Here is a 14840-nt window from a genome sequence, read left to right as displayed (position 1 = left end):
ATGCTTCAATGCAGAACTTTCAGATCGCATTTTGCGCATTGATATGTAGTTTTGAGTCTTTTTGTGGACGATTTAAATACTTTCCACTAATGGCGAGACACCATCATCTGTAGTGGCGTATATCGTGACCTATGCTTGGCGATCAGAGTCATGACAGTGGGAGTTCTTTATTATGTCAACCTAACATGTATTTCGTGTTAACGGTGATCTCTGAGAGACCTGTCACCTTCACTTTTAATGTTGGGCGTTTGGTGAATAAAAAGTCGTTTCCTCTGTTACACTCGCTAGATTTGAAGAATGTAACCTGGATCACCCGAGCGTTTGAAAATCTAGTGCTCTACCCACTACACCATGACGACCATTGTTACATACCTTTATCCCGGCAAAAAATGGATTCCCCACTTTGAATAGACACGGAGTATCCTCTGCTTTGCGCTTTGCCCCAACTTTGCAATGTACCTTGAATGAAAGATGGCTAATGGCAGCCAGTGTAATATGCAATGGTAAATAGAAAAATATTTCTTTAAAGGCCATATCGCATGTTTTCAAATTATACAAAATTATATGCATTTTGTCTTTCTTATGCTTAGAGTAATTAATCATAATGGTTCGTTCGGCGAAACATTGCGGTAATAAGCCACAATACAGATTTAAATACGATCCCCGATTTTTAAAAGTCTTGTTAATCAGTTAGGTAGTCATGCGGTACAGTGACGTCATAAGCGAACGTCTTCGATCAACTGATAACGAAAACAGTGCTAAGTAGTTGTAAAAATTCCGCTTTTAGTGGCCTGATTTATTCACCATGCACACCATTTCGATGTTGACAAATTTCCCACATGTTTTATGTTTTAGGTACAGTGCATAGAAATAGCGATGTAAATACACAAGTGTATGAAATTGGCAATTGCGACTAAATCATAATGTTTACATGCATCGCTGTCTAAACACTATTTGTAATGCTATTGTTTTAAACATCTGTAATTGGCGTGGTTGTTTTTTTCCTTTCAATTAAACAGTGCAATTATCATTATTTTATGGATTAGACAAATTATGATACGTTGCATCGTTGACATCTAGGTCTGCTCATGGTCACGGGTCAATTTCGAAAGTAAATAATTAAAAGCAATTCATTTAAAAGTGGAAACCACAATAGTTTATTTTAATAATACAATTTCATTATCACTACTATTTTGGAATTGTGGTCTACACGTCGTTAGGAAGTGGGAACACGGCGTTATGGCGTTCTTGACGTTACGTTACTTGACGTTGCATTTAAAAGAATGAAAACATTAAATTCATTTCAAAGTTTAGGAAATATAATGTTTCAATATTTATTATTGAAAGTTTTGTAAATCACAAGTTGGTAGACACCAGGAGGACAAGTTATATGTTATTACAAGGTCAAGGTCAGTTGGTGCAAGTGTGTATTGAAGATCAAAACAAAATGCCTAGCATTGCTTATAGCTTCGATATAACCATTGTCGTGCTGTTTATCTGTGTTTATGTCGAACTGGTTTTTGAAAAAAAGTACTTAGACAGAGGCAAATGGGGTTTTTCATTGTAAAGTTCATGCACAGATGAAAAAAAATCTCCACGTTTTCCCACTCATATCTTCCTTCGAGAAATTGAGGAAAAAATCAGTCTAAATCCTTTCTACTGACAAATAGTACACTTAAACAGGGGATGCTTACTCCTCCTAGGCACCTGATCCCACCTCTGGTGTGTCCAGGGGTCCGTGTTTGCCTAACTATCTATTTTGTATTGCTTGTAGGAGTTATGAGATTGATCACTGTTCGTTATCTTCACCTTGCACGGCACAAAACATAATCATTCAATTTTATTTACAAGCCCTTAACGTGATAATTAGGTTTTTGTCAATAAATCTTGTTTGTTGATTAAATGACTAAAAAGGGTTTTCAATTTCTTTCGCTCGAGGTTGCTTATGACGTCACACATAATGACGCGTAAAATACCGATGAAAATATCGTAATATTTCAATTCCATCGTTTTTCAACTCAAAACCTATGCAAAATGATTAACTTAAAACACATTTAAAGTACTTTTAGGCTTGAATAGAATAATATTTGTTGAAAATAATAATAATAATAAACGTTTAGAATCATGGGATGTTTCCTTTAAGATATTTAACATCTCGTATATACCGTAACACTGTTTTGCTTATTTCAAATTTATGATGATGTGTATTTACATTCATGTGCTGAAGTATGTTCGTATATGTATATTAATATCATATTACATGATTCATAATAGAGTACATTTACAAGCATCATATTTTACATTTGATCCTATTTTCTTTTGCGCTCTCATGAAGTCATGCGCCGTTATCACAGCTGTGTAATTACTGGATGAATCAACCGTCTGATTAACACTTTCCAGTCCATCAATGAACCATGTGACGTCATATAACAAATCTTCGTCGGAATTCAGGCTAAAGTTGCATACAAGGGTAACAGCAGGGTCGTATCTGACCAGATAACCGGATTCCTCTTTCCTCCATGTTATATTATGATAGGCGACGGACGCATACCATGGTGCCCAATCAACGCCTGACCGAGAAAAACAATTCAGAAAGCATATATTATCAGATAACGTAAAACAAGCACATTTACAAGACTTGTTTAGATATAGATCCTCATTCACCCCCTTACAAGTCCAATACTCACAGTATTCAGTATCAACTGAAAATAAAATAAGAAATATACATATAATAAAAGAAAAAAGAAGACAGATTGTAAACATGATATTGATCACTGTTCCTTATTTTTGTCTTTGGTTGTTAACATATGCACTAGAATGTAAAACTTATACGGTACCAATTGTGATGCACCAGATGCGCATTTCGACAAATAATGTGTCTTCAGTGATGCTCAACCGAAATGTTTGAAATCCGAAATAACAATGAAGTTTTAGAGCTCTTATAGGGAAAAATAGTGTGCCAAAAAAGTGGAGTTAAATCCGTCTAAGGATAAGAGCTATGCATGAGGGAGATAATCCTTAATTTTGAAATGAATTTCTAAATTTTATAACAGCAATTAAATATACATCCGTATTTTCAAGCTAGTAACGAAGTATTTAGCTACTGGGCTGTAGAGACCCTCGGGGACTAACAGTCCACCAGCAGAGGCCTCGACCCAAGGGTCATAATGTAAAACGTATAAGGTACCAATTTTGATGCACCAGATGCGCATTTCGATAAATAATGTCTCTTCAGTGATGCTCAATAGAATATAGAATGAAACACGAACCCGAATCACATGTTTTATTTATCCATCCGGTGGCGCATCCTCCAAGACAAGTTCCGGTAAAGCGATCACACAAGTGAGGTGTTACACAATGACTGCTACATCTCAACGCACAACTCTGTCCATACCAGCCACTGCTGCAAGCTAAATGTAAAGAAAACTCAATTCATTGTCATTAATTCATTTCTTTGCGACCTGGCATTGCAATTTTATTTGGAGTTCATTGTATCAATGATTTATTTGTTTGTTTTATCCAATACTCATATTCATTTCATTGTGCTACGGTATCGACGATTAACATAATGTAGAATATGTTCATGATAACTCACAATAATATTCATTTGTCTAATTATGGTTTCATTATTACATATAAGTCTTGCTTTTTTTGTAGAAGTATTAATCTCTGTAATACCTATATTACATTTGCTTGTTGTCCAACCTCCATCGCAACCCAGTAAACAATTCCCAGTCACGTGATCACACGTTTCGTTTAAACAATGTCCACAGCTGTACACACAGTTAACACCGTATGTGCTATTCGAACACGCTGTAAAAATTAAACCCAATCTCTAACATGAAATTGAAATTAAATTTGAAAACATTAGTTTAGAATAAATAATATTTTCCAATGTATATGCAAACACTGAAAATTTTATTGACTACCTTCTGTACAATTATCCCCTTTGTATCCAGCCTGACACACACATGAACCGTCAATGGCATTACATTGATCACAATTTACAGGACATGGTCTGCAAGGACTGCCGTAATGATTTACTGGACATCCTGAAAGGTACAGATAAAAGCATGAGGAAATATGATTCTCTAATATAATGTTTTATTTTTTCTTAATTTGTATTCATCATAAGTCCTTTCTTCGTGGGAAATATGAGATGGGACACGTTAATCAATTTCACTTTCTATATGTAATCATCACAAATGGACCTGTAATTGCTTAAATCCACAATGGCTGAGGTTTGAAATGAATGATAAGTCGTAATAAAAGAAATGGAGCAAAATAGAACAGATTCAGGGTCCTACTGTTGAGGTTTTTTTTAACAATACGGTCGATGGCTTTGTGGTGGCTGTTGGCGTCTTGTACACTCGACTTTTGTATCGAACAATGGTGTTTATGGTTAGTACATGATTGTGTGAAATCATTTCCGGATTGAAATTTTTTCTACTTTGTTTAAAGGGCCTCCGTGGCCGAGTGCTTAGAGTATCACGCTCAAAACCACACGGCCACTCTCCTCTGTCGGCGCGGGTTCGAATCCTGCTCGCGCCGATAAGAGAGAAAGTTTCCCAGTTTACTTTCGGAAGGTTGGTGGTCTCTTCCCAGGTACATTGTATCTGGGTTGTCTCTTCCACTAACACAGAATGGGCGCCACCAGATAACTGAAAAATTGTTGAGTGTGGGAGAAAACATCAATCAATATATCTACTTTGTTTACTGGATTTGTAGGGTGTGGACTTCAATGCATTATGTGTTATTATTTAAAGGACGAATCCATGTCATCCAGTCAACTGAAATAACTCAATCGTAACCGAAATGTGACGGAATGTAACTATCCTGCCATACAGTAAACTTTCCAGACATTTCAGTAAACTTGGTAGACATAACGGCATAGTTATGATAGTTGTTATGGACGGCAAGAGAAACATATAACTTTTGGTGAAATCCAAGTCACATTTTGGGTGGGATTATTTAGCTTTGAAACTCCGTATATGGGCATTAAGGTAGCTCACTTTATCTAGATTTCTTCCTTTAATCATACTATATCAGAAGATTGCGATTCAAATGTATTCCGAAATTACTTGTATCGATCGAGATGTTTGTATATCTACCTAACTCAGTGAATAAGGTATCGGGTTACTGAACCACAGATCTTGAGTTCAAATATGCCAGTGTCTTTTGTATTATTTATTGAAATACATTTTCGGATTTTTCTCTCTCTTAAAATTGCATAGTTTTTGCTTTTTAACATAAATACTTATTACATACCATCATATATTTCATGATTAAATCATTTTGTAGTGATTTGATAAGCTCTTTTAATATGTAGTGAGTAATATTATACATATAATATGTTGGTTTAATATTTCTCCTTGACGATTGAATGAAATAGTCAGGTTTTAAATTGAGGCAAGCTACTGACAAACAAGTTGATGGTACAGGGGTTTCAACAGTTTCAATTGAGGTCAGCATTTTGCAAATTCTATGGTCGTTATAACGATCTAGTTAGTCAATACAACCTATCATTGGGTCAAATGCTGTCTGGCGTGTTTCATACCGATTGTTAGGCCGTTCTTGGCACACTGATTTGACTACGGATAACTCAATTGTATTGGTTATGGGAGTTATGAGATTTATCACTGTTCGTTATCTTCGCCTTTCACTAAGCAAAAAGGATAAACTCCAGATATTTGTGTTTGGTGTCGCCTCAACCCTAATAAGTTTAACATAGCAGTACTTGTTGCTACGAACCCGATATTAAAAGTGAAAAGCTTGGGTCTTTTTGAAAACCGAATTTGAACTTTTAGCTAACCGGTGAAGGGTTTCAATTTTTTTTTTTTTACCTCTGCTCGGTGCTTTTGGGTATTGAACAATGAGGGTTCTTTAGCGTGTTACACTTACTGCGATAAGGGCCTTTCACTGGAGGGGCGAACGCCCTAACCTTAAGACCACCGTGGTAATTCTTTAGTTGAAAAGCCCAATCTTACACCTATATATGGTGTTATGAAATATGTTGTTTGTTTATTAACGCAGTTAAGTTATGGCAAGTTATGGAAATCTTTACTGGGATAAAATCCGCGTAACAATGTGACGTCACAATTGAAATAAGTATATCACTATCTATTTTTATTGCTTATAGGAATTATGAGATTGATCACTGTTCGTATCTTTACTTTTCAAGTGTATAATAAATTCCGATTTTATTTTGATGCAAGTTTTATTTATGCATAAAATAAACCTTGCAGCTACTAAGATCCAAAGAAATACGAAATCTTATACAGCTCTCGCGTAATCCGTGACTGATCAATATGACAGTAAACTGATAACGTCATAACTATATACCTAGTGACGTTGACATGTGTAAAGAATTTATTAAAATGTGCCATGTAAATATCGAAAAGGTGTGGAGTATTCGAAATATATAACATTGGATAAATGGAATATATAGGTGAAACAATTGAAAATTTATTAATATTAAGAAGGTATGTGGATTTCATTTATTAACAATTTTGTTTAACGGACAAAACATTCACTTGAGCATGTCGATCCGATTTTCCTCTGTCAAACACTGATATAAAACTGCAAAACCAACACACGACACTGCTTGCTTTTATATACTTTTTATACACTGTGTGAAAGGTCATAAACTAATGTACACGGTTATTACTGATAGAATGGTCTGTTATAAAACTTTTACAGAAAACTGCATAACATCAATGCAAATTATAAAACATAGGCTACATGGTATCGTGTTTAAATGTTTAATAAGCGGTACGATTCAAGCAACACTCTTGATAAACTATGGGTGTTTTACCGACATCCTCGACAGTTAGACTAATGTTTAAATCATGGAATAGTGTTTAACATTTTAGTTTTCTATTAGAGTACATTCGGGGTCTATTTATAATAGCCTTGTAATGACGTCATACGGAAACACATGTTTGCCATGTTGTTGTGATACAAAAATGTTCTTATGTAAACAGCTAAATTAGTTTTCAAAAGTTAGTATCTCCCTTCCTTTGTGGAGGACAAATTTTAAAAATTATGTAGTTTACGTGCATAAATCGAATATGACATGCCTTAACATGCCCGCGTATAGTCACTGCTTGAAAAAAAAACGGCTTTACAAAACTTTACCGCAGTTGTAAATTTCATTAAAGGTGATTCAAAAGCAAGTTTATCTTTTGTATTGAATTTACTTAAAGTAAATATGTAAAGTTCATCTTTACATTGGCTTTACAGAAAGTAAATCTTTAAAGATCATCTGTATGTTACATTTACTAGACGTAAATTTGTAAAGGTCATGTTTGTTTATAAACTTTACGGAAAGACGACCTTTACTACTAAAATACAATTATTTTATACTTAGGTTCTATCATGATAAACCATATAATGGGTATTTTCTGCAGTTGTCCATTTTTGCGGATAGAGAAAATCCAGAAAAATTATCGCACTCTCTCTCTCTAAAGAGATAGAAATGTAATAAAACCGCAGAATAAATTCTGCTACCTTTTCTGGATCGAATCACAAATGTCCATCCGTAGGAAATGTCCCTTATACGATATGTTTAGGTAGGGCTATGCGCAATTTCACACACACACACACACACACACACACACACACACACACACACACACACACACACACACACACACACACACACACACACATACGTGTAACGCGTGTCAAATGAACACCTTAACTTCCCACCTGCAACTGAACACTTCTACAGTTCTTGGTATTTTAGTACGAAAATTTACTATTTGGTACTAAAAACAACATAGAAGACATTGCTGCGGTCGAAATTTGTGAAACATCGTTTTATTCACTCCTTGAATTTTTGCTTATCAAGTGAACACTTTCCTTTAGACACGGTCAATTGAACACTTTCCTTTACAGACGGTCAATTGAACACTTTCCTTTACACACGGGCAATTGAACACTTTCCTTTACACACGGGCAATTGAACACTTTCCTTTACACACAGGCAATTGAACACTTTCCTTTATACACAGGCAATTGAACACTTTCCTTTACACACGGTCAATTGAACACTTTCCTTTACACACAGGCAATTGAACACTCTGGCACACACGGGCAAATGAACACTCTGACACACACGTGTAATTGAACACTCTGACGCACATGGCCAATTAAATACTCTGATACACGCAGCCAGTTAAACACTCTGATACACACGGGCAATCAAACACTCTGAAACATCCAAACAATCATTCTCACCACGCTAAATAAATAAGGCCAAATCTCTAAAGCTTACAAAAAAGCGTGAAACGATGATATAAATCGAAATTGGGATGGGATAGACAGGGAATCCACACATTTCGTTGAAATTATCGCCGCAAGAAAATAAAAAAAGGGGGGGGGGTAGTATTGATTGGATGATTGATTATATATTTTACGTCCCGTCGAGAATATTTTATTCATATTGAGACGTAACCAGCTTTAAGCGGAGTACCACGAATTTAGACCTATCCAATGTATCCATAGGGTTCAGGGTCGTAGCAGTGAAGGTTCTTTGAAATATCGTGCCAACACCTACTACATGTACGACAAGGGATATACGTTTATAAGGTCACATCCAAAAGATCCGTGATTCTCACTTCTAAATGTCGAGCGTTTGGCGAAGGAGCAATTAACACTACCAATTTTAACGTCTTAGGTTTGACGTATGAACGATGCTTGAACTCACGACCTCCCGGTTACGAAGCGAACGCTCTACCATTGAGCTACCGCAACCGGTCGGGGGGAGGGGTAGTAGTGTCCATAATGATGACTTTTAATGTAATAATAACTTATGATAATTATCATTATTATTATATATACACTTCTATGATTATAGACTCCCTCGTTTGCCAATGCATGCTGTACGGGCCAGACTCTGTAGTAATTCGACCAAAAAGTATGATAAATAAAATCAAAATTCTGTAATACAGTGCCTAAAGGATCTAAAACAAGTATTCATAATTATATACATTTTTTGTATCACTTTGAGTTTTTTGTTGACTTTTGACATGAATAAAAATTAGATATCTTTGTAAAGAAATGTTACGCGATATCTTAATTCCACTCTAAAAGGGAACATTTTCATGAACATTCTGTTTATATATGTAACTACATAGATGTGACCTTACAGAAAACTTTAATCAAACGTTGCAAAAACCATAAATTCTTTGAAAATCCGGTTTATAACACCAGTTTATATAACATAACTTCAGAATCAGGATTTGTTCCCGGTTCCTTTATATACTGTTACAAAAATATCTACATGTTTATGATATGTACATGCACATTATGTCAATTTTGACTATCATCTCACCTTGAAATATAAGGACAAAATTGTAATAGAGAACCCCCAAAAATCACGATTTTGCTTCATCTTAGATATTTTTGTTTAGAGATTTCGTGCCTTTGGCACTCATTACGCCCTTCCCTAAACGTGTTGGACCCCCCCCCCCCCTCATTAACCACGTCTGAAACACACCGACAATTGAACCTGGTACATTGCGCATAAATTGAACTATTATAACGAAAGGTAAAATTCAAGTTACATATTTGTAAGTTTTATTGATGAACTTAGTCCAGTCTCGAAAGGAAAGTAGAGATTTAAAACATTCCCTGAACATCGGCAATTCGCGCCTTCGAATGAGAAATAATCTTCCTCATAAAATTGATTTGGACCCCCACTCCTTTTCCTGCCGACAGAGATGACCAATTGCAAATTCAAGGGAATATATTACCTTCTGTTTTTGTTCAAAAACTGGACGTGTCCTCTCATGACCTTTATAATACAAATTCACCAGGTTGATTTTTAAAATCTTATTAATGTTTTACATAAGCTCAAATTGAAGTCCAATAATATACGTGCATCAAATCAATTATCGCTCTCATTAATTCAATTGATGCGCACATCCATGTGGTGGAAATATTGCTCGCAAAAATTAATTTAGAGCTCTGTATGAATGACTTGATTATTTCTCTTAATTCAATGGAGGATCTTTTTAATTATATATACAAGGCTATTTAATAAGCAATTAATGCGCGCATCATTTTTTTTTTTAAAAGAGCAACAATTCAATTAAAGAAATCATTCAATTGTGGATATCTTGAATTGAAGATTATATCTCAATTAGATAATCTCTCTAAAATAATTATTCCACGCATCAATTTAATTAATTATATCATTAATTCAATAGAAGAGAGCAATAATTCAATTATTGCGCACATTAAGTGATGTTAGCATTAGTGAATTATTGCTCTCTTCAATTGAATTGTAGCATACATTAATTCTATTGTTGGTATCATTAAATTATAATTCATTTGAGGAGAGCAACAATTAAATTATTGTGTGCATCAATTCAGCAGAATAAATAATGATATCAATAATTCAATTCATGCTCGCAATATATATATATAATGCAGAATTGAAGATATTAATTATTTGAAGAGATCTTTGATTGCAATGTTGCGTGCATGAAATGAATTGATAATATCTTCAAATAATTAAAGATATCTTCCAATATTTGAGTTTGTTAATTTGGTGCTCCATAGATATAAAACTATTCCTAGTGGATTCTGGTGCTTTCTGACTCGAGACATCATAACAGCTCTTGCCACAAATGAATCTCACCATACAAGTGATAAAAACACACTTGAATATGTTGCAGAAAAATAAAGATCAGGTGGGTCGCATATACCTATAGCCACCTCTCTTTTAATTTCTTCATAGGATTCATATACTTAAAGGGATTTTTCTCCTTGAAAAGGTGATATTTAAAAATATGTCACTTTTCAAGGAATTTTATAATCCCCCAATAGTATGTACCGGGGTAATTTCTAAACTGTTTGGTGAAAATGTTGACAATTAAGAATCAGTCACTGGTTATCCATGTGGAATTTAGCTATCTCATATGAATAAACTTTTGATTATTTTACTACAATGTACCATATTAACAAATTTCGGAAATAATTCCTTATTTGTCTTAAATTTTGATTTGATATAAAGAGCAAACTGAAATGATAAACCAAAGTTCACATTGAACAACAGTGAGGCAATTATATACAAATATCAAATTCATATATTACAGAATTCATTAAGATATTTGAATTATTCTAATCTTTTAATGTTCCATGGTAGCAATGAAAACAGTAGGTCTTTTATTCTCAGTCATATATTTTATTATATTACAGGAGATGTTATATGTACAATTAGTATATATATATATATATATATATATATATATATATATATATATATATATATATATATATATACATTATATATGTAATTGCATGTGCCAACAAAATGTATACATACATGAGTAATTCAACCACAGACATATCAATAAATTTGCATTTAATACATTGAATGTAGTCCTTTGATTAAATAATCAACACAGATGGATCCATATGATAATACATGTATTTGTAAAAGAAAAAAAAAGAGTTCCATTTCTCATACAAATGATATCTGTACAAATATCAAAATCAACAAGAGGCCCAGGGGCCACATCGCTCACCTGAGTCACCTTGGCCCTGCTGTTTTGATTTTTAAATGCTATTTTATCAATCTTTATTCTCATGAATAATGTGACCCAAACCTACCTCTAAAGAACACAACATTACTAAAATGAAATCATATAACACAAAGATATGACAAGCATGATATTGCTGTTCTGGATAAGACCAAGGTATGAAGTCATAGGTCTTGGTATGGTATGAAAGACCTTGCCATAAGTAATCTATATACAATACATGAAAGCCCTATCTAAAATAGTCCTGGATATACTTAATAAGTTATACTTTCTTAAAAGTAGGTCAAACTCAGAGTTCAGGGTCACAAGGTCAAAGAACATAATATGATTGATTGTTTTAGCTGTTTTCCGCCACACTCAACAATTTTTCAGTTATCTGGTGGTGCCCAGTTTTTATTGGTGGAAGAGAGAACCCAGATACAATGTACCTGGGAAGAGACCACTGACCTTCCGAGAGTAAACTGGGAAACTTTCTCACTTACCGGTGCAAGCAGGATTCGAACCCACGCCAACCACTGAAGAGACATTATTTGTCGAAATGCGCATCTGGTGCATCAAAATTGGTACCGTATAAGTTTTACCTTAAACACAATGTAGTTCAGGACACACTGAATAGGTCAGATTTGTTTTGCCATAAAAATTGTATATACAAGATATGAAAGCTCTAGCTTAAATAGTTCAAAAGATATCTTTAAAGATTTTTCCTTTAAATATGTCAGCATATAAAACTTTGATCCCCTATTGTTACCACACCATACCTCCCGGGAAATGATTTTAACAAACTTGAATATGCATTATGTCAGGAAGGTTTAATGTAAATTTGTGTGCTTCATACTAAATTTGAAAAGAATTCTGTTATTCGAATCGTAGATTGATCGCTGTTCGTTATCTTCACCTTTCAGTTATAGAATTTAGTTAAAAATATTCAATTGTTAACATCGACGGACTACAACAGACGCAGACCAATAGCAATATGTCATCTGAGTTTACTCAAGTGACCTAAAATTGTATAATTTTTCTAAAGCTTTTGAAAATTGATAATGCTATTAAAGCCTAGTCTGATCCCTTACACTACATTTCAATAGTTAAGCGTAAAAACAGACTGGAGTGGATGGGGACCAAACTTAAGAAAACTGTGAGATTAATTCAATATTCAAACCTACAGTTTTTGAATAATAAGTATTTAACCCAACTGGGATGATTTCATCCAAAATATTTCACTAAAAATATTTGTGGGGATATTTCCTAACCGTATGTGTAAGTATTGTTTTGCGTTAACAACCTTTTTTCAAAAAATACAAACGGAAATTTTGTAATAAGTGTGAATCCTTTATGTCAATGGAAAACGATTGTTAAAAATCACAAAGAGTTTAAAATTAAAAAAATAAATTCGTTATAAAAGGTGATTTTTACGTTCAGTTTTAATTCAAGGGGAATAGGAATTTACTTCGTTATATCCGTAAATTCACTATATCCGTGTTCGTTATAGACGCAGATTTTTATATAGAATATATAAAGAATTTGCCGGGGAAATCGTTTTCACTTCGCTATAGCCGTAATTTCGCTATATCCGTGTTCGCTATATTCGAGTTTTACTGTATTTCACATATAAAACTTAGATCCCCTATTGTGACCCCACTCTACCCCTGTGAGCCATGACCTTTAACAAACTTAAATCTGTACCCTATATGAATGTAAAACTTTGATCCTCGATTGTGACCTCACCCTACCCCCGGATACCATGATTTGCACAAAACAGGAACCTTTTATGTGAATTCAACTTTCCTGGTCCAGTGGTTCTTGAAAAGATTTTTTAAATGAACCCACCCTATTTTTGCATACCCTTTATCTATTGATGATGCATACCAAGTTTGATTGAAACTGGCCCAGTGGTTCACTCTGGAGAAGAAAATGAAAATGTGAAAAGTTTACAGAGAGACAGACGACAGGCAAAGGTGATCAGAAAAGCTCATTTGAGCCTTTGGCTCAGGTGAGCTAAAAAAGTATATAAACATGTTCAATGTTAAACCTGTTTGTTGTATTGCTTAACAGCTCCATTGCCAGCATCTACCCTTACTGAACTTACAGTGTCAGACCTTGATATCATCATCATCACTCATTTTGACTATCCAGGCCAAATTAATATTTTTGCAAGGGTGAGGCCTGGCTGTCCTGTCGAGGTTGAAGTTTGTACTTCCACAATTGACGACCCAGTGGATTGATCCTATCCAATCCTCTAAACTCTAGGTCTCATTTTAGGATATCATCCCATGTTGACCAGCTTTGGTCTACCTGTGAAGTTCTTTTCTGTTGATCATGATGCATAACATTCTGACAAATCTGCAAAAATATTTAGAGAAGTGATTAGTAAAAGGTCTTCGTAAAAGGTAGCAAGAAATGTACAATTAGATAAAAATCATAATTTCTATTTCTACAAAGTAAGTGTTTATCAAATGATCAGCTGTAAATATTAATTCACACATCAATTATCATTTTTAAAGATTCAAAGTGATACAGATATCATAAACATTTTATGACAAATATATCATAACTTCAGATTGTTTTTATGAAAAACAAATGTATCCCCAGCTCCCCAAATTGGAAGTGCTCCAAATGAAACCTCCAACCCCTTAATGTACTGCATGGTATGGAAGATAAAGCATGAGCAGGAACATAGACATTATGAACTCCAATAATTAAGCCACATAGGAGAAGGGTTCACAAACTATTTTACACCCTCCACCCCTACAATCCACTATATTAGGGACAACATTTGGATCTTTGATCTGTCCCTGCAATATGCACATCGCAAATGGCATTGAAGTATTCTACAAAATTTCAAGTCTATCGGATAAGCCGTATAGGAGAAGTATTCACAAGCTATTTTAACATCCTCCACACCTCTTAGATCTACTATTAACTTTTAGAAAAATAATTGGACCCTCCTGTCCCGACAATATGCACATCTACAAATGGCAATGAAGCATTGTACAAAGTTTCAAATCTATCCAATAAGCCATATAGGAGGAGAAGTGTTGACAAGGTATTTTACATCCTCCACCCCTCTAAGATCTACTATTAACTTTTAGGAAAATAATTGGATCCTTCCGTCCCACCAATATACACATCTACAAATGGCAATGAAGCATTGTACAAAGTTTAAAGCCTATCCGATAAGCCATATAGGAGAAGTGTTCACAATATTTTGTGGCAGACGGACAGAAAGTACAAAAACAATATGTCTCCCCTGAAAGAGGGGAGACATAATTACAGTACTGCAGCAATATT

General features: G+C 34.4%; 1 protein-coding gene across 2 annotated transcripts in view; it reads right to left on the bottom strand.

Annotated features, from left to right (window-relative positions):
- LOC125657428 (uncharacterized) overlaps positions 1 to 14840 on the bottom strand; it is a 93025-nt gene that overhangs the window by 33109 nt on the left and 45076 nt on the right. Inside the window, exons 7-12 of one of the 2 annotated variants that reach the window (XM_056147395.1) lie at positions 3930 to 4052; positions 3679 to 3813; positions 3270 to 3410; positions 2688 to 2702; positions 2302 to 2570; positions 373 to 459 (exon numbers count right to left, since the gene is read on the bottom strand). In XM_056147395.1, the coding sequence (XP_056003370.1) occupies positions 373 to 459; positions 2302 to 2570; positions 2688 to 2702; positions 3270 to 3410; positions 3679 to 3813; positions 3930 to 4052 (770 nt within the window). Of the gene's footprint in view, positions 1 to 372; positions 460 to 2301; positions 2703 to 3269; positions 3411 to 3678; positions 3814 to 3929; positions 4053 to 14840 lie in introns of both variants that reach the window. The other variant, XM_056147396.1, reaches the window with a different exon arrangement.

This window comes from Ostrea edulis, chromosome 8 (genome assembly GCF_947568905.1).
Source record: "Ostrea edulis chromosome 8, xbOstEdul1.1, whole genome shotgun sequence".
Taxonomy (NCBI): domain Eukaryota; kingdom Metazoa; phylum Mollusca; class Bivalvia; order Ostreida; family Ostreidae; genus Ostrea; species Ostrea edulis.
The sequence above is the reverse complement of the archived record's forward strand: the minus strand, read 5'-3'. Positions and strand labels throughout refer to the sequence as shown.